The sequence below is a fragment of the Lactuca sativa genome, chromosome 8 (genome assembly GCF_002870075.4).
Source record: "Lactuca sativa cultivar Salinas chromosome 8, Lsat_Salinas_v11, whole genome shotgun sequence".
NCBI classification, from domain to species: domain Eukaryota; kingdom Viridiplantae; phylum Streptophyta; class Magnoliopsida; order Asterales; family Asteraceae; genus Lactuca; species Lactuca sativa.
This window is the reverse complement of record NC_056630.2, coordinates 301,035,757-301,057,547: the sequence shown is the minus strand read 5'-3', so window position 1 is coordinate 301,057,547 and position 21,791 is coordinate 301,035,757. Positions and strand designations below refer to the sequence as shown.

General features: G+C 38.0%; 1 protein-coding gene across 1 annotated transcript; it reads right to left on the bottom strand.

Annotated features, from left to right (window-relative positions):
* Positions 1-16,547: 16,547 nt before the first annotated feature.
* LOC111905907 (uncharacterized) lies at positions 16,548-20,255 on the bottom strand. Its single transcript, XM_023901640.3, has 4 exons — positions 19,108-20,255; positions 18,333-18,521; positions 17,305-17,396; positions 16,548-17,221 (listed from the first exon to the last, which is right to left on the bottom strand). Exons 1-4 carry the CDS (start codon positions 19,900-19,902, stop codon positions 16,621-16,623), a joined length of 1,677 nt encoding a protein of 558 aa, XP_023757408.1. The 5' UTR covers positions 19,903-20,255; the 3' UTR covers positions 16,548-16,620.
* Positions 20,256-21,791: the final 1,536 nt, after the last annotated feature.

Here is a 21,791-nt window from a genome sequence, read left to right as displayed (position 1 = left end):
GATGATTGAAGCGATCAAACGTCTGGGTCACAGTTTCTTCGGCCCCTTGCCTGAATTCCCCAAATTCAGATAGAAGCAAGGTTTGGATGGAATGTTCAAGATCTTCGTCTGTTGAATACAGTTCGCGAAGTCTATCCCACACTTCCTTCGCCGTAGTGCATGAGCTGACCAGTTTGAATGTGTCGGACTGAAGGGCGAATCTGATCAACCTTAGTGCCTTAATATTGCACTGGAATTTATCTTTCTCATCCTGCGCAATATTCGTCACGTCCTTGAGTAAATCGTTGTATTCTTTTTGTGTCTTAATAACTCTGGATGTCGCGGAATGAGAAAACGGTCCATTAATAATGGCTTCCCATATGAGAAAACCATTTTCCTCCGATCCAATCACGTAATCTTCAAAATGATGTGCCCATACTTCATAGTCATGGGTGTATAAGATTGGAATCTTTGTCGTTGAACCAATGCTGTTGGAAATATTAATAGGGTTTGATTGCGTCGCGTCCATAATGATCGTAATAACCTGTTCAAAGATCAGACTTGTAATAAAGCAGATTAGGGCAAAACAATAAATACTAAGATACGTCAATTAAGATGACGGCTCAATAAATATCGATGATTGCGGAAAACCCTAATGGAAATCCTTTTCACAGAAAAGATGTGTATCGATTACACAGCCTCCCTCTCTGATACCAATTGATGAGATTAAAACAACTTTAATCTATGAAGATCGATTAGATCTTGAACAAGTATATGAATATGAAACAGCAAGAACACAATATTAATAACAAGGCAGAATGCAACAATAAGAACTAACAGCTTGAATCAAACGAGTCGAATGATTAAATAAAATCCTTAGAAGAGCTCGATTAAGAACATCAACTGTAAAGGATTGGAAGATTACAAGAGAGCAATATCGTAAAACTCTGGAATGCTAAAACTGAAATCTTGAATCTTAACCTAATATGCATGCAAGCGATAACTTATATACTATACATAAAAGGCTCTCGGTTGGACAGGCCCAAACCGGAGAATACAAGGCTAATCTACGAGCCCAAAAGACGCAATACAAAACAGAACTACAGCCCAACACAACACATTTTAAATTCATGAGGGCAGAAGATCACATAAGAACTTTACAGTCAACCCCCTGGGAAGTTTTCATGCTGGGAGACCAAAGAGGACAATATTGTGAAACGTGCCAAAGGGGGATGTTACACTAGTTTTTAGATAAGCTCTCGGATCCGAGTCGATGTCATGTTGTCTAACGATTTGCCACTTGAAGCATGCCCGATCTTCATATCATGGGTGTCAGGCAATCAGATAAGCATATTTTTGAAGCGCTCCCACTATGTGTGTAAAACCTCTTGTTTTCCTTTTTTAATCCCAAGGATCTCTCTGCAAAGGTTTGAAACTCGTGCTTCTAGGAAAGTATTTATCTAGAAATAGCTTTGCATGCTCATTCTAGGTGGTTATGGAGTCGGATGGAAGATCATATAACTATTCTTTCGTTGCGTCTTGAATTGAAAATGGTAATGCCCTTAACTTTATCTGGTCTTCCGTGATAGCGTGTGGCCTCATTCGTGATGTAGGTAGAAGATGTATCATCCTGAATTAAAGCTCGAATGTAGGTAGAAGATGTAAGGGATTGTGGTTTCGGATTTTATGGATGGCGGCTTGTATTTTGCTTGTTTACTGTGAGTAAGTGATGATGGTGATGCGTTTGGGAAGGATGAAAAAATGTGTTTTGGTTCATTCCACAAGGGGCTACCTTGTGGGTCATTTCTCTCTGAGGTGAGAGAAGATGACAAAGCTGGAAAACTTGTTGAATATTTTGGATGTGTCACTTTTTTCATTAGTTTTCTTGTAGTCTTTTCTATCAATTGATCAAACTCTAGTGGTGTACCTATACGTGAAGATCTTGATATAAAATAGTTAGCAGTATCATGTCCCCGATAACGATGACAATTTGTTAAACGGGTCGTTAATGTCTAAACAAATAAAGTGATTGTTCGGTTGCACTAATGGGTAGCATAGGGAAGCATGGTCGAATCCACATGGTCATAAACTAAAATTCAATGCCTCTTTGCACACAGCACATATAAGTCATATAACAAAAAAATATATAAAATAAGGGGATTTTGTTTAGAATATTAATAACTAAAAATTGTACTGAAAAAAAATCCGTAATAAAAAGCGTTTCAGTTCTGCTACAACTTTCATAATTATGCAATAACTCTAGATCATGTTATTTAAGATGCATTCTATCTAAGTTAGTACTGAAAACTACTAACAAACTCTAGAAAATTCTATTTTACCAAATTAATTAACTAAAACAAGCTCTTTAGTTTATCATAACTTTTTACTAACCTAATTAAACAAGCTTTTAATCAAGTCAGAAAAGAAACATTATGATATGTCTAAATTCCTTGGAATATTCAGTACTTCTCACAACCTTGGAAGTGTAAAAATATGTGATTTTCAGTTTATAAAAGAGTCAAATCCCAACACGGAACCGATCTGTTACTTGTTACTTATTAGCAGCTTATTAAAACAATTATGGATTTTAACACTTGATTAACTAGATTATTTAATCCTAATTCGGTGATCAGTCTAGAAAGAACTAAAAATAAAACATTCATTAAGCATAAAACCGAAAGCACTAGATATAATCACAAAGTAAAAAATCAATTCTAATGATTAAGCACATAAAAAGTATTGATCTTTTACATAAGTAAACACTAGGGTTTTAGCCAAACATGGCTAAAAACAGTCTAAAGCTAATGAAAAGTAAACTAAATGATAAAACTAATCTAATTGAACTAGCTGGTCGGATTGCAATCTTTAGATCTTCGTATCTTGCTGGAAAACATCACAAACGCAAGAGAATCGTCAAAAGCTGTAACATCCGGATTCCCAGGTATTATATTTTATTCTCTTATTTTTGAAAGTTGTGAGGAGACTCGTCTAGTTGGTATCTAAACTCGCCGAGTATGGTCGCGGATTGGTATGCGAGTTCACAGTTGGGCTCGGCGAGTTCATGAGTGGACTCGGCGAGTCCATGCTGTTTAATGAAACCCTAATTTCAAGGGTTTGAGACCTATTTAAAGGCCCTTAGGGCCGTCATTTGCGGCCACCAACCCCCAGAGAGAAACCCTAAGAGATCTAGAGCGTTTGTGAGGAAGGAGAGGCCATTCTTGATCCTTTTGTGGGTGTTTTTGCAAGAAGGAAGTGACCAAGACAAGAGGAGGCTGAAGGAGGTGTGATTTTGGTGATTTTTGAGTTCATAGAGATTGTGTTGAGGTATTTTTCTCGGACCTTCTTCAGTTTTGGTGTTGATTCTTAGTGTTAGGGTTTTCTAACCCTTTTAGAGGTTGATTAAGTGGAGCATTTGGTCCCTTCTCGAGTTTATGTCTTGGATCTGGACCCAAAGAGGTCCAGAGACCTTAATCCTTGGAGCTTTATGAGTCATTTTGGGAGCCATGAGCTTGGGATGTCATTTTTGGGGCTAAATCACCAAGTTAGACCATGTTGATGTTGTATGAGTGTCAAGGTCTGAACTTTACGTGATTATCATGCTTAGGAAGGCCAGATCTATGAATGTATGGAACAGATGTGCATGGCATGAACACGCCGAGTCCGAAGAACAGACTCGACGAGTAGGATGAGGGTTTTCCGTAAATCACTCAGTGAGTGGACTTGCCGAGTTGAGGAATAACTCGGTGAGTCAGGGGGACTAGAGTTCAAGGCGGAACTCGTTGATTTGAGTCAAGGTGGCCCCATGATTCATGCCAGGTGGAACTCGTCGAGTCAGGGGAAGTACTCGACGTGCCAAGAGAGGGACTAAAAGAGTCAGTGGACACGTGTAGACTCGCCGAGTCGCCCTAGTGCACTCGACGAGTCGGGTCAAAGTTTGACCGTTGACCTTGTTGACTTTTAGGGTTGAGTACAATTGTATTTATGAGAGTATTTACTTTATGTGATTAGGCGGAGGCTAGATCACATTTCTACCGAGTCAGATATTTACCGAGACACCGAGGTGAGTCTTCTCACTATATGTTACCTAGAGTGGTATATTATGGACCAGAGGGTCTTATGTGTTATGTATGAGATTATGTGCTATGTGTTATATGTATGTTTTATGATGTTATAGACTGGACCGAAGGGTCCAACGATACAGACCGGGCCGAAGGGCCCAACGAGCTATGACCGGACCAGAGGGTCCAACGAGCTACAGGACTGGTGGGTCCCGCTGAGACACATCGACCGAAAGGTCGTATTATAGCCTCAAGTGGCGTATGTGTTGTATGCGGTATTTTGGGGAACTCACTAAGCATTTATGCTTACAGTTGTTGTGTTATGTGTTTCAGGTACTAGTGATGAGCGCGGGAAGGCGCCGACATGATTCGTACACACACACTTGTGGAGTTTATGTTTGAGATTCTGGGGAGATGTTTTGTGATGATAACATTTGATACAATATGTTTTGACATTATTTTATGAGTAAATGTATGTTTTAAAAATGACAAATTGTTTTGAAAATTTATGTATTTACAAAAACAGATCTGGAATTTATCTGTAGTAGTCTAGGGTTTGATTTAGAAGATAAGGGAGTATTTATAGGGTAGAAACAACTACAAATAAGGATGAAATATTTACATGATCGTGTTTTCGGAAAGACGATCATGTTTTTCGGTAAACATGCGTCCAAATCCAGTTAAATGAAGTTTGATGCTTTTTTGGGCTCTGAAACAAATACACAATCATGTTTTTGAAAAACATGACTGTCTTTTCTGGTCCACGGTCATGTTTCTGGTCTTGTAGTGAGTTCGAGGATTTTCAAGGTGAAAAATTTTACAGGACGAAAAATATGATTGTGTTTTTTTCGTGATCATTTTTTGCCCAAAGCTCCAAAATGCATAAATTTATCCATAAAAATTGCTCTAAGCTTTTACACGATCGTGTTTATCATAATTCATAGTGTATGGACTTATTTCTTTGATTAAGTCAACTTCTGATCATTTCTTAACGTCAATCGTTCATTTCTAACTCCATGAAGCTCCTATAATTAATCCAAATTTCTTCCAAAAGCTTCCAAAATATTGATGTCTTCGAAATACCTGAAAACAACATAAAAATATGAGCAGTATGAGAATTTTGGTGAAAAACATGAGTTGGCCATTATTGATACTAATATAAACATAAAAGCATAAAATATGGCACAAAACACTAATAAAACTAATAGAAATGATGCATAAAATGCCATATAAAAATAACCATTGAAAGGTTTATTAAACAACATATAAAATGTACCTTAAGTGGATATTACAAATATCTTGTACCTTCTCATATTCTCCATCCCTCACACGTCATGCATGAAAGCACCATCATACTAACCATATGATTATTATATTGTGTACACCATAATTAGTGACTAGGTCCAGATCAGTTATCCACTTTTTTTCCTCTATACACAATCCACTTATAGAAGTACACCCATAAGCAACATGATCCTCTCTCCCTTCTAACTCTCTCACTCATGGAAGCTCACTTGACTTGGCCTTCACAACTAATCCATCTTTTAGAAAGGACGTCCTCTACCAGAAAAATACCATTAGCCACAAAGCTAACTTCAACCACCACTAAATAAGCTTGCCAAAGAATCGATCAGCATGCGATAGGCTAAGACCCAACTCTACCATCATTTTAGTTGCAGGCCAGCAAAAAAAGTTGATTCATATTGTTTATTAACCTATGTAGAAAAAAATTAAATGGAAGACGAGTTGTTTCAACAGTGCTTTACCTAAACCCGATCATAAAATCCATTCATAGGGTATAGTAAATTGATTGGTAACTAATTTCAAAATTAAGAAATCTACCAAAAAGATCTATCAGACACCGCCATCATTAACTGAAAACCGATGTCCATAAAACAACCCAAAATTTTTTGTTTTAATCGGTACTAAAAGCCACAACATCAAATGTTATATAACAAAACCATGCATCGCATGTCTCAAAATGCCATAATAAATGTATCAAATCAAAATGAAATCAATATCGTATCAAAATGTCTGAATACAACCCCCAAGATAAAACTGTAACTGTGGTGTGTGCCATGCCATCATCACGAGCTCTTCCCCTTGCTAGCGGAAGTACCTGAAACCAAACTGAAAACTGTAAGCACAAAGCTTAGTGAGCTCCCTTGAACTACCACATACAATACAATAACATATAAACACATACTGGGCCTTGCCCACTGCATCGGACCGAAATCCGGAAACTGCATCGGACCGAAGTCCGGAAACTAATCAGGGCCTTGCCCTCTGCATCGAACCGAAGTCCGAAAACTAACCAGGTCCTTGCCCTCTACATCGGACCGAAGTCCGGAAACTGCATCGGACCGATGTCCGGAAACTAACCAGGGCTTTGCCATCAGCATCGGACCGAAGTCTGGAAACTGACTGAACATAGCATATCATAATTATAACTACTAGCATAAACACATATACTGCATACTGCATCGAACCAAAGCCCGGAACACATAACACAAAGACATGCTTGAATCACAAAGACATCAAGCACACTAAACTACTACATCGGACCGAAGTCCGGAACTGCTGCTGACTAAACGGATCGGCATTGTGGCTGTAGACCCGTTCCTACTAGAAGGAAACTCACCTCGCAATGCTGGTTGCTGAGATGCTAGATCTGAAATTGTCTGACTGCTGCTTCAGAGTTCCCTGGCTAAAAATACCATAAACACTAAATCAAATACTGATAACTAATCTCAGGGTAAAATGACTATTTAGCCCTGGTCAAGTCAACTTCCAGGTCACAGTCAACTTTCAGGTCAAAGTCAACTTTCAGTTGACCAGACTCATCGAGTTGGGCCGCCATCTCGCCGAGTCCCTATCATCCATTCTAATTCTATACTCGTCGAGTTTGGCAAAGACTCGACGAGTTATTCTTTGATACTAACATCGAGTCTAATCTTCATCCGACTCGCCAAGTTGTATGAACAACTCGTTGAGTTCCCCTTCAACAGAAGAACACGCCCAGTCTATGACTCGCCGAGTCGTATGAAGAACTCGTCGAGTCCGTCTGCTTCCAGATCCAAGTCTTAACTCACTGAGTCCTTACATTACTCACTACATGGGCTCGCTACTATTGAACCGGGAATCTAAGACTCACGACCCAACTCGTCGAGTCAGAAGAACGACTCGCCGAGTCCTTAGCATGCAGATTCCATATAGTCGATTCCAATCAACTCTAGTGCATCCAATTCATATATCTAAGCTTCTGGGACTATCTGAACACGTAAAGTTGCTAACTTTACGTGTATCTAAGATGCAATTAAGCAATAACACTCATACTTTACTATTATGGAAGGTTTCTTGACTAACACAAAGCCATGGCTGCCAAAAGGTGGTCTCCTTGAGCTTCTGGGGCTCAAGAGAGGCTAGATCTGAGATATAACTCGACCACAAGCCTTTATCACAAAGGATTTGGGGTTTTTGAGCTTAAAACCAACAATTTGGGGACAAACTAGATCTATTAGCACAATAATCAAGACGGAAACTTCATTACCAGAGGGGAGGGCCAAAGAGGAGTGTATACTGGATCTACTTCTTCTTCCTTGACTTCTTCTACCTTCTCCTTCTTCTCCTTGCTCCAAAATGCACCAAAAGTTCCTTCACAAGGCAAAGATCACTCAGACACACTTCAAGGAGGCTAGGGTTTCGGGAAAAGTCTCTGGTAAGTGAAGGAGGCTGGTTTGGGGCTATAATGACGTTTAAATAGGGTGTCAACCCTTGTAATTAGGGTTTCATGTAGACTGGCAGACTCACCGAGTCCGAGAATATGGACTCGTCGAGTCGTCAACTTAAACCGCGTGCAAATCCCGTCTCTACTCGACGAGTACCCCTTAAGAAATGAAAATTACTTTATTTAAATCACATACCAAAAATTGGGCATTACAGTCCACCATAAGGGTGGAGGGTGCGTTGCCAGCTTATCACACTTTTCTCTCTGCCACATAGGCGTCATCTCACTATAACCTTTTTTTTACCACCAAATCAAGGTTCCTTGGCACAAACTAGGGGTGAGAACCATGACTTGCCATACTATTTTTTTAATAAATTAATTTTAATAAAAATTTTAATTAAATTAATTGCAATAAAAAATACATAAAAGAATTATAAAAAATACATAAAAGAATTATAAAAAATAAAAAAACTTAAAAAACAAAAAACTTTTAAAAGGTACACAAATAAAATAATTAAAAATACTAAATGAATTCTTCATCCGAGAACTGTGTTCCAAATAATTTGGGAGATCCATATTGAGATCAATGTTTTGAACACCGTAAATGTGTTCCACCAATTCCATACGAAGATTATGATGTGTTTTAGTGCTACATATCTACACGCTCCTACAATGTACTCATCAACACTAGTCTTTATTGTTTGTGTCTCGGTGATGGTTTCATACTCGTCATACACATATATATCACTCTTCCTTCGTCATCAATAATCATATTATGCAATATGACACATGCATACATGACCTCTTCAAGTTTTCCCTCATCTAAAAAAAGTGTTGGTTTTTTCAATATGAACCAACGCTTCTTTAGAGCTCCAAAGGATCACTCGACATCTTTCCTAGCTCTCTCTTGAGCCATCTTGAAATTTTTCCGTCTAGAAACATGTAAACATGAAAATGATTTAACAAACACAACATACTCATGACAGATCCCATCAATAAGATAATAATCGTACTTATATGACATTCCATGCACTTGAAAAGAAGAATCGTGTGCATATCCTCTAAGACAAATATGGGTAGGTATGGAAGGTAGTATGGGCCCATATTACTGAAAGCACAGGACTCCTACGTGTAACAGGGAAGTCACAACCATTAGGGCTTGATTGGAAGTTGGTTCCCTGTTTTGATATGTGTGTTATTTAATATTCCATGGTTTACTTTCAGTATGGTGACGAAGAGGCGAGTTGAGACTGGGTTCGGATCAGGATCAGGAGTTGGTAGTCGGGGTGGGTCAGCTGCGTTAGATGACAGGACTAGGAAGATTGTCCATGAGGAGGTTGTGGCTATTTTCAATGGTCAGATACCAGAGTTTTTTGGGTCTATTAAAACCGCAATGATGGAGTTCTTTGATGACATATATATATATATATATATATATATATATATATATATATATATATATATATATATATATAGCTATTGTTGAGACTGTCGTTGCTGCTGCCTCCACAACTGTTGCAGTTGTAGGTGTTGGACCGAGTTGAGTTTTTCAGTATCAGGACCGAGTCAGGTAGTCATGAGCTGGCTATCTAATGTTGAGGGATGCTTTTTCACCTACTCTTGCCCATCCGACCAAAAGGTCAGGTGCGCTCTAAACCTCCTGAGGTCCGGAGCGAAGGATTGGTGGAGACTTGTTACGGGATCATATTTTGCTGAGCAGAGGGCTGCACTATCTTGGGATCAGTTCATGGAGATGTTTCGTACCCATTATGTGCCACGGGTAGAGAGAGAGAGAGGTTGGCCCAAGAGTTTTTGGATCTGAGGAAGGGATTAGAGTCGGTGAAGGAGATCACTAGGATGTTTACTGAGAGAGCCATGTTTTTCCCTGAGTTTGCTTTGGAACAGGCTCAGATAGCTCGTTACTTGAGCATGCTCAAGACGGATATCACACAGTTTTTTTCCACCCAAGAATATGACTCTTTGTTGGAGATGCAGGAGGCCGCTAGGCAACGTGAGATTGAGATAGAGTTGCAAACGAGAGAGCAGAGACCAGCCCCAGCACAGTCGTAGCCAGCGCCAAAGCAGTTCAAATCCCATGATTCAAGGTGTGGGGGTCAACGAGGTCGTACTTGTGGGAGGTGTGGAAAGGTTCATGATAGGGCTTGTCGATCAGGAGGTGTATGCCACAAATGTGGCAGGGAGGGACACTATGCGAGGGATTACCGCCAGTTGGCTCCTGTCTAGAGTACTAGGATGTGCTATCGTTGTGATCAGGTTGGCCATGTGAATGTCAACTATTCATTTCTCGCCGTCAAGCCAACGCAGGCCCCCGCACCAACTACTTTAAGAATCATATAGGGGCGCCAGGGGAAAGCAGAGCCCTTGAGGGCTCAAGGTCACGCTTTTCAGATCACTACTGAGGAGGCTAGAGTAGATCCAAATGTTTTGACTGGTATGTTTCTATCCGTTATCTTGTTGATTATGTTTTGTGTTATGCTTATATATTTGTACCTCTTTTAGGTATGTTCCTAGTGAACTCCTTGCCTGTTTTAGTGTTGTTTGACTCGGGTGCAAGTCGGTCCTTTGTTTCTCGGTCTTTTAGTAGAGGGTTTGATATGCGCATTGGGGAGTTGGAGTGTCCGTTGTGAGTTTCTATCGCCACCGAACAAGGGGTTTCCGCTTCTTTAATGTATTAGGGTTGTGTCCTGGAGATCTTCGGGGTATCATTTTTGATCAATTTATCCTTATCCCCATGGGGGATGTCTACGTAATTGTGGGTATGGACTGGTTGAGTTATTTTGGTGCTCTGATTGATTGTGAGATCCAGTGCTTGGAAGTTCGAACTCCAAGTGGGGGAGATATGGTTATCTATGGAGAGGGCACCAGGATGGGGTCAAGATTTTGTTTTACAACCAGAGTTCGACAGTATATTTAGCACAGTTGTGCGGGTTATTTGGCTTATATGGTGGATACGCATGTTGGGGATCAGGTTTCATTTTTAGAGGTGTCGGTTTTCATTGAGTTTGCCTATGTGTTTCCAGAGGAGTTACCCGGTGTGCCTCTTGAGAGGTAGGCTTAGTTCAGGACTGATCTCATGCCTGGTGTGGCCCCGATTGCCAAGGAGTCGTACCGCTTGACACCGCCTGAGATGCAGGAGTTGTCATCTCAGTTGCAGGAGAAGCTAGGCAAGAAGTTCACCAGGTCGAGTAGTTCTCCGTGGGGAGCGCCGACTTTTTTCGTCAAGAAGAATGATGGTTCACACCGGATATGTCTTGATTACCGGGAGTTGAACAAGCTAACAGTGAAGAACCATTATCCCCTTCCGTGGATTGATGATCTCCTTGATTAGTTGTAGGGCGCATCTTGGTTCTCTAAGATAGATCTGAGGTCCGGGTACCATCAGGTCAGGGTGAGAGAGGAGGACGTGGAGAAGACTATGTTCCAGACTCGTTATGGGCATTACGAGTTCATAGTGATGTCATTCGGGCTCACCAATGTTCCTGTGGTATTTATGGATTTGATGAATCGGGTGTTGGATTAGGTGTCTAAGCCCATAACTATAATTGGTATGTACTTGATTTGATAGTAGCATGGTCCTTTTGGGTTGCCTTCACACTGGCAAGTAGACATGATGACTATTGGAGAGAGGTTGAATTTATTATTTGGAATACGAAATTGGTATATAAAATGATTTATTAATATGTTATGAGAATAATATATTAATCAAAAATCATAATACTAATTAGTATTTAATCATAAATTCATTTGGAATTAATTTTGGGATTAAAGGAACTGATTAAAAGTATAGGGGTTGTTTTGCAATTATTTGATAGTTGTGGTTTTGGGCTCTTGGATCACCTTTATTGGGGAGGGCCGAAAATCCTTACAATATTCTAGAGGATTTCGTCCAAGCCTTAAGGAAGGGTGTCCACGGGATGCTCAGGCCCTAAGCTAAGGGATTAGGGTTTTCCACCTCAAAACCCTAGCTGCCTCAACTATAAATAAACCTCCCAACCCTCATGATATCATGCACCTCCAAGAAACCCTAGAAGAGCCGAAATTATGAGCAAGTATCTCCTTTTTCCTCTCTCCTCTCTCTCATAATCATTCTCTTGCCCTAGTGTGTTTATGAGCCATTAGAGGTACTACACTTGTGGTACTTGTTCTCAAAGCTCAAGATCTTCAAGATTTGATTGTTATTACTATATAGAAATAAAGGTATGTGATCTAATCTTTCTTATATTGATTTCAAAATTATTAGATGCATGCTAGGGTTTCTAGTTTTGTGTTCAATGCTTGTATGTCTAATAGTGAAAACATAGATCCTGAAATTAGGGTTTCATGCACACATAGGATTATTTGCTATGTGTATCCATCATCGGGTATGCAGGCTGATGCTTGATCGTTCAATAATTGTGTTTATTGATGATATCTTGTTGTATTACAAGACTAGAGAGCAACATGAGGATCATCTTCTCAAGCTTCTGGGGGTTTTGAGGCGAAAACGACTTTATGCTAAGTTCTTGAAGTGCGCGTTTTGGTTACAAGAGTTTCAATTCCTCGGATACCTCATTAACTAGGACGGGATATTGGTCGATCCGGCCAACATCAAGGCAGTGATAAGTGGGAGGTTCCGAAATCTCCCTCATATATCAGGAGTTTCTTGAGATTGGCAGGTACTACCAGAGATTCATTTAGGATTTCTCCAAGATTGTAGTACCCTTACTCTTTTGAAAAGGAAGGGGGTGGATTTCTGGTGGGGCCCTGAGCAACAGTCAGCATTTGAGACCTTCCGATAGAGGCTATGTGAGGCCCCGATTTTGACCCTCCATGAGGGAAATGAGGATGTGGATTTTTGTGATGCATCCATCACTAGTTTGAGGGTGGTCCTCATGCAGAGAGGACAGGTGATAGCTTATGCTTCATGGCAGCTGAAGCCGCATGAGACGAGATATCCCACGCATGATCTGGAGTTGGGGGTTGTGGTTTTTGTCCCCAAGATTGGAGGCGTTATCTTTATGGGGTCCGATGTACTATCTACACGGATCACAAGAGTTTGAGACATATTAAGGATCAACCGAACCTGAACATGAGGCGGCGTAGGTGGCTGGACGTAGTCAAGGATTATGACTGCGAGATCCTTTACCATCCAGGTAAAGTAAGTGTGGTGGCAGATGCTTTAAGCCGCAATTCGGTTGGGTCTTTAGGTGGGGAGTCGTGTATGAGGATATCAGTGGATTCTCCGCTTGTATGATTGATTAGGGAGGCTCAGGCCGAGGTTGTTCGGGAAGAGAACTAGAAGATAAAGATGATTAGGGGTGAGATCGCCTTATTTTTTCCAGATAGTCGTGAGCTGTTGACCCGTTATGGTTGGATATGGGCTCCTATGTTTGGTGGGGTCAGAAATATCGTGTTGGAGGAGGCTCATAAGTCTCGTTTTCTATCCATCCGGGGGCCACCAAGATGTATCGGGATCTAAGATTGAGCTATTGGTGGCCATGTATGAAGAGGGAGATAGACTTGTATGTGGAGAGGTGCATGACCTGTAGGATGGTCAAGGTTGAGCATCAGAGGCCACATGGAAAGCTGCAACCTATGGAGGTTCCCATGTGGAAATGGTAATAGATTTCGATGGATTTCATCACCAAGTTTCCGAAGACAGCAAAGGGATTCGACGCTATTTGGGTCATCATGGATTGATTGACCAAGAGTGCTCACTTCCTAGCAATTCGGGAGAGTTCTTCGGCCGAGAAGTTGGTCGATATATATATTCGCGAGATCATTGTTCGCCATGGGGTTCTGGAGTCCACTGTTTCAGACCGTGATGTTGGATTCACCTCCCGTTTTGGCTGAAGTTCCATGAGGAACTGGACATGAGGTTACACTTCAGCACAATCTATCATCCACAGACCGACGACCAGAGTGACCGAACGATACATACCCTTGAGGATATGTTGCGGGCTTGTGCCATGGATTTTGATGGGAGTTGGGACTCCTACCTACCTCTCGCAAAGTTCTCCTAGAACAACAATTATCACTCCAGCATCGATGATCTGCCTTTTGAGCTCTTGTATGGGCGGAGATGTCGTACCCCGGTTTGTTGGGGCGAGGTTGGTTACCGAGTTATGGGGCTGACCGAAGTGGTCCTTCAAACCACAGAGATAATTCAGCAGGTCATGCAGAGATTGTAGACTCCTCAGAGTCGGTAGAAGAGCTATGCTGACCGGCGCCGATCCGAGTTGGTGTTTCAGGTTGGCGATATGGTGTTGTTGTATGTCTCACCTTGGAAAGGTGTGTTCCGCTTCAAAAAGAGGGGAAAATTGTGTTCCCGGTATTTCTGTCCGTTCCGAGTGATTGCTAGGGTTGGCAAGGTTGCTTATAGATTGGATCTTCATGAGGAGCTCAAACATATTCACAACACTTTCCATGTTTCGCAGCTACGGAAGTGCGTATTGGATGAGGGCACAGTGATATCCTTGGATGATATTCAGGTCGATGAGCGCCAGAACTATGTTGAGAGACCGGTGGCTATTCTGGAAAGGAAGGTAAAGGTTTTACGTAACAAGGAATTACCTTTGGTGAAGGTACATTAGCAGCACCGGAGGCTGAGATGCGGGAGCATTATCCAGATTTCTTTTCTGCATTAGACTTCGAGGACAAAATGTAGTTCAAGTGGGGGAGAGTTGTAACACCCCGATTTTGGTGTGTATGCTTTTGCCCCTTCATTTATCAAGTTTTTCATTTTTGGTCCTTTAAGCTGGTACGCGGAGCATACCACTTGGTACCACTTGATACGCTCATCGTATTGGCTAGAGTTGGATCGAGACAAGCAGATGCGTACATTGGGTGTATGCTAAGGTACGCTAGGCGTACGTGTGTCTTTCGGAAATCCTAATGTAGGGTGTTGCACCCTATATATTCATCCTTAACCTTTAGGGTTGGTCTCATCTTTTGTCCCTCAACCTCTAGAAAACCCTAATCGTCCTCATAGCCTCCATTTTGCATCTTTGAGCTTTTGAAGAGAAATTTTTGTTGTTTTGGGTCCTTCTTTGAAGAACCAAGAAGAGACTGAAGTTCATAGCTTGGTGGGAGATTTGAGATCCAAAACTCACCATCACATTGCAAGCTTCTCAAGGTATAAAGTTCAAACCTTGACTTGTTAGTTTGGTCGACTTGATGGGATTTATGGTTTGGTCGACTTGATGGGATCATTTCTCTAGATATGACCTTGTTAGAGGTTTCCTTGGCATAAAGGTGCCAACTTTATGGGGTTTTAGTCATCTTTCATGCATTAAGCCATTCATTAAGTCATTTCTAAGCTAAGTAACTTCATGTAGCCATGCATGAACGCAAAATTAGCAACTTTACGTGTTATTTCAGCTCATGGAAGTCAGATCTATGTTTTGGGACCTTATCTTAAGTTATTAAGTGCTTAATGGGATTTTTTGGCTTAAAAGAGGAGTACGTTGGGCGTACAAGCCAGTATGCGCAACGTACAAGCCCCAACGTGTGTACACTTAGCGTGCAGCTGCGTACGCCCCGCGTACTCAGTCTTTGGGCTTTACAGTTTTGGGCTTCGAGTTTGGGCCACCTTTTTGGGCTTAGATGCTTGGGTCCTCTTTGGGCGATCTGAGTGTTGATGTTTTGGGCCAAGTGAAGCAATCCAATCTAAACTTGAGTACATGTAGTGATTCGTTTCCAGTCAATTTATCTAGGTAGTTTAGTTATTGGTTTAGTTCAGTTTTATAATCAAAACTCTGTTTTATTGATTTCGTTTATTTATTATAACCTATAATCAAAAATTCTAATATCAATTCAGGTTCACTGTATTCGATCAGGTTCGCTGTCTGTAAGGTGTGATTTAAATGCAATAGACTAAAATTATAAATAACAAACCAGTGCAATAAATATACACATCAGTAGTCTTGCATCAAGCCCGACTCGTGAGGGTGGGCAACCCGGATGACGGCCCAAGGCCCAAATATAGTTTGGGGCCCCAATTTCGTTTTATATTATATAGATATATATGAAATATTTCTTTTAAAAGGAATCGGTAGTGCAGCGAGTTGGTAAAGGTTTGTCTGCGTAAAGGATTTCAATCAAAATTATCCGTGTTCGATTCTTCCTATGTTCTACTTTTTAACTTACATTGAAATACTCTTTATATTTAATATTATCTCTTTTCAATCTAAAATGGGTGATAGCACAGTTGATTTACATGCATTTTTTAGTTTTTGATGGATCTGTGTGACTGTGTTCGATCCCTATAGCTTGTGAAGTACATCATCTAATTCATGAAGTCTCAATAAATCACATTTAAAACAAATCTAGTAATAAATTAACAATGATATTATTTATTAAAACTTTTTGCAATATTTTATTTAAGTTTAATTCATATATTTTTAAGGGCTCATTTTCTATTTTAGCCCCGGGCCCAAAATATGTTTAAAACAACCCTGATAAAACCAACAACTGATGTAACCTCTTCCACAACAAATATAAAGCACTAACCACATTTGCGAAACTTCGTTTTCAACTACAAATTATATGTCGTTTTAGCACAACTACAAAATAACACAACATTTTGCCACTTTTGCATTGTTAGTTCTTTAATTTGTTTAAAACCGTGATCACTTATAATAAAAAAAAACTGGTTTGAAAAAAATATATATATTTGATTTATTTGACACAATCAAATAACACAACATTTTGCCACTTTTGCATTGTTTACTCCTTTAATTTGTTTAAAACGATGATCACTATAATAATAATAAAAAAAACAGTTTGAAAAAAAAATTTTGATTTATTTGACACAATCAAATCCTCTCACAATCACAGACACACATACATACACGTTCAAGGATTCTTCATTTTAATCCTCAATTTCCTAGCAATTTGTGTAGCTTTTGGATGCACAGGTCTCTTACTACTATCACACTGGTCAACTTCAACCCAATTTATCACCTTCAAAATAAGCGATTGCGAAACTTTCTTAGCATCCGATTTCTTCATTCCTTTTTCCAATGCTTTCTCCAAAAACTCCATAAACCAATTCCCAGCCTCCGTTTCAATCTGCATCCCCAATTTAATCGTATTACTCAAGCTACAACACAAAGACGAAGATCCAGGGTTCTTGTTTTCATCATTCTCCAACACTTTTGTTTTCTGATTTGGTGTTTTCAATTGCTTCGGCTTTTGATCGGATCTTTCGGAAAATGCTGCGATTGATTTGTGTAAGGCAGCTCGTCGTTTTGAAGCGTTGTTTGTATCCGAATTGTTGTTGTTCATGATATCGTGTAAAACAGGTGTGTCTTCCGATGTGATTTGTGTTGTTGCTGCTTTGATTGATGTCATTTCAGCGATGGCTTGAACGATTTGGTTGTGGAAATCGAGAAATCGATCAAAACATTCGGATGGGTTTTCGGGTTTTGATGATTTAGTTAAACTCGATAGATTCCTACAAGTTGTGTACATGATGTTAGTATAAAATGAGAGGAATGTTAAAAAGATATAAAATAAAAAGAAGTTTTTATTTTATACTTGAGAGATCGAACTAGGGTTTCAGTTGCGGATGCTTCTCTTAGTGCTTGAAGGGCAATCTTTTGAGCTGTTTCTCGTTGCTGAATGGCTTCCTGGAGTGATAATTGTTTATAAATATCAGAAAAGTTAAGATGAAAATTTAATCGTGAAGATGATATTGTTTAATAAAGTAAGGAGATTCAAGAAACTTGATACTGTTTTTACAAACTAAACAAAAAATACAACAAATTTCATATGAGGTTTACAGAAAATACAATAAATATCATATGGGATTTATAAAGTCAAAATTGAAGATGACTTTGTTTATATAGTCGGAAAATTCATGAAATTTCACATGCAGTTACAAAAAAAAAATTGAAAATTTGGTAGTATTTTACACTGTTTAGAAAAAAAGTACTCTGTCTTTGAAATCTCATATGGGATTTATAAAGTCAAATTGAAGCTGACATTGTTTATATAGTAGGAAAATTCATAAAATTCCATATGCAGTTACAAAAAAAATAAACCTTGGAAGTATCATATAGTGTTTATAAAGTGAATTTGAAAGTGACATTGTTTATATAGTAGGAAAATTGATGAAATTCCACATGCAGTTGCAAAAAATTGAAATTTTGGAAGTATTTACACTGTTTACCAAAAAAGTTGAATGTCCTGTTTCTAAAGGCAGAAAATTCAATGAATTGCACGTTGAGTTTAAATATAAATTGAAAATTACGTAATATTTATACGATTTTACAGGGTACACAACTTCAAAAAAATTGAATCATCAAGGTGACGTTGTTTATAAAGAAGGAAAATTCAAGAAATCCCACAAGGGGTCACATAAAATAGAATGTAACTCAAGAAATAATTTTTTTTATTTTGAAGTGATGATTCTACTTCACAACTTAAGAAAATGTTTAATCTTGAAGTTGACATTAGAAATCCACTTTAGGTTACAGAAAAATTAAAACTTTTAAAGTATTGTTATTATTTCACAACTTAAAAAAATGTTTAATCTTGAAATTAAAAAATAAAAAATTTTATACCTTTCCCAGAAGTCCAAGCTTTCCTGGTATATTAAACGATAAACTAGAGTCTGAATCACCATATGGAGAGTCTTGTTGTTGTGAAGCCATTTTTGAATTGGAATAGTTTTTTGTCTCTGAATCAACATTCGAGCTAGAAAATTTTCTTGTGTTCTTTAAACTCGGAGGTGGAGTTGTACTTTTCTTTTCCTGTATTAATAAAATAATAAAAATGCAATAAGAAACTCAATTTTAATTGTTTTTAGTTCCCATTTTATATTCGAACTTCATATAAAATGAAGTGATTAACATGTCTGTTTTTATAAAATGTCTTGATAAAGGCATATAAAATGACCATTTTGCCCTTCATTTTAAATAAATTGAATATAAAAAATAAATTGTATAAAGGCATGCTCATTCAGAACAGAATATTTGTGCAAAGTGCAAATTTGGTCTCTTTGGTTATATTCTATCATCATCGGATTCATAAAAGAGTTTTTGAAGTGATTTAAATGAGTTCCTAAAAGAATCTTTTCCTAGAAATTGTCTTTCTTCCTAGTTAAATATATGCAAAATGATCATTTTGCCTTCATTTCGAATATGTAAAATACTAAAGATAAACTACATATAGACAAAAAAAAATATATCCATAAATTTCAAATTTGGTCTCTATGATATTACAAGGGTAAAAACATTTTTTTAGAAAAAAGATTTTGTCTATGAACTGAAACCTTGATAAATTTTTTTTTTTGTCTATTAAATTAAATTAATATATCAAAGAGAGAGATGTACCTACAGCTGTATTATTAAAAGGACTTCTTATAATTTTTGCATCTCTATCACAAACTGTACTTTTGCTTCTCGTATACTTCATCATAGAAGCATTAACCACACAGCTTTTTCTCATTGCAGGACTTTCCATCATCTTCGACAACAATGGCCCACCTACAGAAGCTCTAACATTTCCATTAAAGCTCCCATCTTTCTCACCTCCTTTCCCTCTAATCGATGGCGACATAGGAAAATTAACCCTAATTGCAGACCTCGGTTTTACAGGTGTACATTGATCAAAATCAAGAGGACATGGTTTCAAAACCATCGGTGATGCACAAACCCCATCTTCACCTTTTTGTCCTGTTCCCCAAGAACCTCTTCTTGGAACACAAGATTTAGTATTCGAATTGAAATTAACCCCCTTTTGCTCACTCTTTTCCCCTTTTTCTCTTAAACCCATAAGTGGTTCAGGCGTTCCAATAAAAGGGTGGCGTCCTGGAAGCGGTTTAGCACCTTTGGCTATGGGGACAGGTGAACCGGGTTCTAAACTTTCGACATAGATGAACTGGCCAAGCTGCATTTTGTTGCTGAGAACAAGATCGTCTTGATCGAAAGGTAAACTTACATAAATCGAGTGGGAAGAATCTGATACTTTAATGTAGAAACCATGTTTTGGCCATAGGTCTTTCTCATCAAGATCGGCTGGAACGATATCGGTTACCTGTAGAAGTGAACTGCGATATTCACTTGTGGGTTTTACCCCGGAATTCATCCCGTTCAGAAGCTTCAACAAGATCCCTGGTGCTAATGCTGCCATAATCAACAAAATTGATCGCAAGAATTTGGGAATTCGGGAAAAACGAAAACAAAATCACAGATTTTGTACTGGTGATCATACACGCTTGAAATTGGATTCGTCTTCCGTTTTCAATTTTGGGAAAATGGAAACTGAAAACAAAATCGAGAATGAATGAATCGATTAGGGTTTTGAGTGAGAAGAATCTGGTGGGAAGGATGATTTAGGGGTGTTTTGGGGTTTAAGAGCGAAGATGAAACGAACGTCGTGTGGGGTTACGATGATAACGGTAACTAAGAGGTGAGAAAGGGGCTGAATTTTTAAAAGATAGCGTTTTCGTTTTGGAACGTTGGAGATAGGATGCTAACGGTCATATTTTTGGCTTGCGGCAGCAGTCAATTGATCACGTATTATTTAATGACTTATGGGAAATTTATTATGAAAAATGTTATTTAAAGCCCTTAACTTTAGAAATATTTAGATTTTTTAATTTTTATGTTTTATTTTGTAGATTTTTTCTCAAACAAAATTATTTTGTAGATTTTTAGGTTCTTTAAATTGAATGTCAGCAAATTTTTTTTTTTTTTAATTTTATTGATTTTACAGATTTAACCGGTAAAACCAAAAATTTATGTTAAATTTAAGGGTTTTAATAAACAAAAAATATCAAACTTAAAGCGTTAATGAAGCAGAAAAAAATGATAAAAGCATTTTTTCCAAAGAAGCTGTAGGGAATTAGAAATACATAAAAATGTAAAATAAAAAAAAAAACAAAAGCAAAAATTGCAATGTCTTCTCTGTGACATTTTAGATTTCTCAACAAAAAAATATTAGTATATATATTAAAAGAAATTTGCGTAACAACAATAGTAATGTTAAAAGAATATTATTATATATATTAAAACAAATTTGCTCAACAATAGTAATGTTATGAACTTCAAACTTTTGCCACCATATTTTTATCATTTTCGTTTGCAGCCCCTTAAATGTTTTTAGTTTAAAAGTTTTGACACATAGGTTTTGAATTTTAGCAAATTTAGTCCATTTAATATAGTAATGTACAGAAAACATCTTTGTAAAGCATTTTATTTATTTATTTTTTTTGTACAAAAGTGAACGTCACGCAACTTATTTTTAATTTTACTGTTTTTATAGATTTAATGGGTAAGATCAAACATTTCTCTTAAATTTAGGTTTTTAATAAAACAAAAAATTAAATTTAAAACGTTTATGAACCAGAAAAAATGTTTATGAACCAGAAAAAATGATAAAACGGAACATTTTTTTCCAAATGAGCTTTTGGGAATTAGAAATACATAAACAAAAGTTGCAAAGATAATATTTAAGTAATCTGAAATCCACAAAAAGGTAAATCACTAATTTATGTCAAACTTAAGGGTTTTTGTGTCGTCTTTGTATCAATATCTCATTTATTATATATTTCTTATGTCGCTATTTCTCGCTTTTTCTTTTCAACTCATGGACACGTCATTTCCCTCACCTCTCACTCATAGGAAATGGTCACCTTACAATCCCTCAAAATATAAAGCAGCTTAATCGGTTTTTTAGTTTTTCAGTTAAGTCGGATTGGTTTTATCATGTTTATATATCTTAAATCCAACCATACTCGAACCAAATAAGGTTCGGTTTAATCGGTTACAATGTATTTGGTTCGGTTTATCGGTTAAACCGAATAAAATTTTGCATGTAAAAATAAATATTAAACTAAAATAAAAAAACATACTAAACTTTTACAATAAATGTGTTTTCTTGAAGAGTAATGCTCACCATAAAAGTTGTAGATATAGGTTAATATAATTTTAGTCGTATATAAAGATGAATAATTAATCGAATATTAATTAGTATTTAGCTAATTATTCCATCCGTCCCAAATTGATAGTACACTTTTG